This window comes from Ostrinia nubilalis, chromosome 5, assembly GCF_963855985.1.
Source record: "Ostrinia nubilalis chromosome 5, ilOstNubi1.1, whole genome shotgun sequence".
In the NCBI taxonomy this organism is placed as follows: Eukaryota; Metazoa; Arthropoda; class Insecta; order Lepidoptera; family Crambidae; genus Ostrinia; species Ostrinia nubilalis.
This window is the reverse complement of record NC_087092.1, coordinates 2,295,239-2,299,474: the sequence shown is the minus strand read 5'-3', so window position 1 is coordinate 2,299,474 and position 4,236 is coordinate 2,295,239. Positions and strand designations below refer to the sequence as shown.

The 4,236-nt window shown below is 38.6% G+C and overlaps 1 protein-coding gene and 1 non-coding gene across 2 annotated transcripts; both read right to left on the bottom strand.

The window, feature by feature from the left end:
* Positions 1-1,556: 1,556 nt before the first annotated feature.
* Positions 1,557-1,898, bottom strand: LOC135072113 (integumentary mucin C.1-like). Its single transcript, XM_063966066.1, has one exon. It carries the CDS (start codon positions 1,896-1,898, stop codon positions 1,557-1,559), a length of 342 nt encoding a protein of 113 aa, XP_063822136.1.
* Positions 1,899-3,898: 2,000 nt separating this feature from the next.
* Positions 3,899-3,969, bottom strand: Trnag-gcc (transfer RNA glycine (anticodon GCC)). Its single transcript has one exon. It is a non-coding gene; the product is annotated as a tRNA-Gly (tRNA).
* Between the last annotated feature and the right edge of the window lie 267 nt (positions 3,970-4,236).

Genomic DNA, 4,236 nt, shown 5'->3' with positions numbered 1-4,236 from the left:
ATGTAAAAGCGCTTTTTAAAAGCCTATTTGCAGAAAATAATAATCACTTTTACTGATGACTTTTATATAAATTGAATAGGACCATTTACTGATGAATATTGAATAGATAAAATACGTAAGTATTTCACATCAATATTTGCTGTTTTTACACTTTCACAAGTTTCACATAGTTTTGCTTTGAAAACTCATAAAACAGCTGGTTTAAAATTATCTAAGAATGTTGTAAGGCTTATCATAATCATCATCATTTCAGCCACAGGACGTCCACTGCTGAACATAGGCCTCCCCCAATGCTTTCCATGTTGATCGATTGGTAGCGGCCTGCGTCCAGCGCTTCCCTGCTACCTTTAGCAAGCTGAAGTGGCAATGGGCAGGGCACATAGTACGCAGAACTGACGGCCGATGGGGCAGAAAGGTTCTGGAATGGAGGCCGCGTACCGGAAAACGCAGCGTGGGACGTCCACCTACAAGGTGGACCGACGACATCGTAAGGCTTATATTGTAAGGGAAAACTACAATGAAAAATCTAAGAATGGGGCTCGATGTGGTTATAAGGTTGCACAATCAAAATACTTAGGTACACCATTGTAGAGTCAACTAGAGTCCGATGGAAATATCGAGATAAAGTTACTAAATTATCCAATTTAATGCAGTTCTCTGCATTTTACAAGTAGAGTTTGCCGTTCGATTCTATGCATTTCCATTACTTTATGTTTGTGGATGTCTTACCAGTATCGTAAGTAGTACTTAAATAAGGACCATTTACCACCTATATTGTACTTCCTAAAGGCATTTGATGCTACTTATTATTCCTAAAGCTAGTATTTGACAATACAACCCGGACCTGGCTTTGACTTTTGTATGTAGGCTTAGTTGTTACTTTTAATACATTTTGCTGTCAATGTAGATAAGTATTGGACAGAAGATACTTAATCTTCAATAACAGATATAGTAAGTAGGTAAAGAAAAGATTTTCAGCAATGTATTGGATCTAAACGTTTGTCAAGTGCGTTACAATTGCAGAGAAAAAAACTTAAAACCAATAATAAGAAAAAGTAGGATTTCAGAATACGTCGTTTATATCGATACATTTCCCGGCATCACTATAAACCAATGCAATACAGCAATGAAATAAATAGGTATGTCCAAATCCGCACCATTATTGTGTCAATTACTCGATTGAATCGCTCGGTTTGCGATCGTATCGATGCATCGGTATTTATCTAGATCTTTTCGACTATTGAAAATAAGCAATTACCGAGATGAATGTGTTTTATAGGTCCCTTTCATTGCTGAGTCTTGAAATAGGATGGTATTTTGTATTTCATCATCTTTAATCAAACATTTAGCTTACTCTGCCTTCACAACTAGTCCCTAATTTACTTAAATACCTCTACAACTAGTTCCATATTTAATTGATAATTATCTTGTTCAGTGATTTAGATGTGGTCCTAATTAATTACAGACAGACTTTAAGCACACTTTAAGTATGGATATGATATCATAGTATGGATGTAGGTATATTTAATTTTATTTATAATAAATAGTAAGTTTAACTAAGTAAGAATGACTTCGTCAGCGCTGCCCGGATCAATGTTTTGTGTAGTCGTCATACTTGTTGTAGTAACTGTCGTGGGTTCTGCTGTAGTAGAGTCAACTGTCGTAGGTTCAGCTGTAGTAGAGTCAACCATTTGAGTGCTGCTCGTTGTAGTTGGCGTTGCTGCATCATCTGTTGGACTCACATCAGCAACAGTCTCCGTGGTCGGTTCAACAGTACTTGCAGTAGTAGTTTTAATTGCATGTTTGAGCTTTTTTATTTCAGGGGGCCCGTGTTCTTCCATAATGTCATCTAGTAGTTCTTCCATAAGCTCCACTTCATCTGGCTCTATCGCTTCCATTTCATGTTTCCATTCTTCGTAATCATCAACCACAACTGGCTCTATGAATAGATAATCATTATTAATAGTTGTTATGATTTAGTTCTGCAAGTGCATAACAATATGCAAAGAGCAATGATAAATTAGAATTATTACAAAATCCTCAAAGAGATGCTCTGAGAAGAGTTCATCATATTGCATATTGGGAATTTGAGACTCCAAATCGACGATGACGTTGAATCCGGACGATGAAAAAAGATACGGTCTTTATAATATCAGAAAAGAGCATGTAAATGAGGGCAAATTGACCGTCATCTCTGGACTTTTCGATCCAGAGCCAGGGGCATCCCCATCAGGTGACACTATTTCATAGATCAAAAGAAAAAGTAGACCTACCCTCAATTTCCGTAGTATTCTCGCTACTAGGACTGGGACTATGCTATGACTCAGAATCATATTCTCCGCAGAGTCCTTGAACAGCCTGGCGATGCAGATGACTTCGTCCCTGAACTTGTTGGAGGTGGGGCATCCCCGCCAGGTGACACTGTTTCTTAACGATCAAAAGAAAAAGGAACCTACCCTCAATTTCCGTAGTATTCTCGCTACTAGGACTAGGACTATGGCTCAGAATCATATTCTCCGCAGAGTCCTTGAAGAGTCTGGCGATACAGATGTGTGAGCAGATGACTTCGTCCTACAACTTGTTGGAGATGAGGCATCCCCGCCAGGTGACACTGTTTCTTATCGATCAAAAGAAAAAGGAACCTACCCTCAATTTCCGTAGTATTCTCGCTACTAGGACTGGGACTATGACTCAGAATCATATTCTCTGCAGAGTCCTTGAACAGCCTGGCGATGCAGATGTGTGAGCAGATGACTTCATCTCTAAACTTGTTAGAGGTGGGACATCCCCGCCAGGTTGCGATCTCGCAGCGAGAGCCAGGCTTGTAGTAGTACGCTATACGTGTCGGGGGGCCGCCACAGTCGCTCCGGTTGAAGTTTCCGAGGCAGTAATCTGGGGGCACTGAGGAAAACCTTTTATTTTTATGGCGCAAGTACACTAAGCGGGAAATTGGCCGAGACTTAGTGTGAACACCATCTCGGTTACTTTCTCCTTTCCCCACCCGTGCGCGCCCATACTTTGGTGTGCGATTTAGCGCTTCGTCTCGGTCAATTTTCCGCATAGTGTACTTGCGCCATAAGATAGTTGCACCCAAAAATTTGATAGTAACGTTGGTTAGATATTATGTACAACATTTCAATTCGGGGTAATTTGGGTCTTATTACCCTTAAATGAGAAATTATTAACTCCTCCTTCTGTCACCTACTTCTTACATAAGAAAGAAGGTACCTAAACTTCCATGATATTTTATTGCTCCTTAAAGTTTTCAGTCAACAAAAGGTTGGTAACAGATTACCTAGCTAGTTAAATGCCTCTTTTAAGGTCAAATCCATATTTTGATTCCACAAAGTTGTACAGTAAAACAGAACATAATAGACAGACACAGTTTATATTGATTTCAAACAGTAACAATCACTCAAAACTTACCGGATTGAGCTACATCAATCAATGAGAGCATAAAAGCGAGCACACACGATCCGTGGAGAAAATCGGCCGCATCCATTGTGAGCAATTAGAACATTGGCTTTGATGCTATCGGTAAATGGAAAAGCTGTTTTATTGTGCAATTAGTGACCAATGGTGCAGAATGGCTTTTATTTGATGCGCAGTAAAATTTTCGTATGTTAAAGGGGAAATTGAATCTGTTTGATTGTAGGACAATACTATGTACCTATTAGTTTGGATTGAGGATATTTGGTCGGTTAATGTTGATCTTATTTTTTTTATTAATTAAATAAATAGAAATTTCCTTTGATTCATGAAAAAGTGAGAGATGAGCGCTCTCAAGCTAAAAATTACATTTCAGAAACCTGGGGTTTAGTCGCTGAAAAGAAATTTACGTGCACGTATGACACCAATACAATCTGAACAGCTTGTTTTAAAAAAAAATCTAAAAGAATGCATCGGCCGGGAATCGAACCCGGGCCGCCCGCGTGGCAGGCGAGCATTCTACCACTGAACCACCGATGCTTGACTCTCATGGACGAAATTTAGAATATGCTTATAAAAAAATTATGAAAATGTTCGGTTTAATACAGTTTTGTCATTGAAAAAATATTTTACTCAATTGCACAAAAGAAGAGTTACGTTTTTGAATTTATAATTATTTTGACAAAAGAATAGGCAAACATACTGTTGCAAACTAAACTAGTGACATCTAGTATCTGGTTAAAGAATAAATAGTAAGTATGCTTTGCCTGATAGTTTAGAAGTAGTACATACTAATGATCATAGATG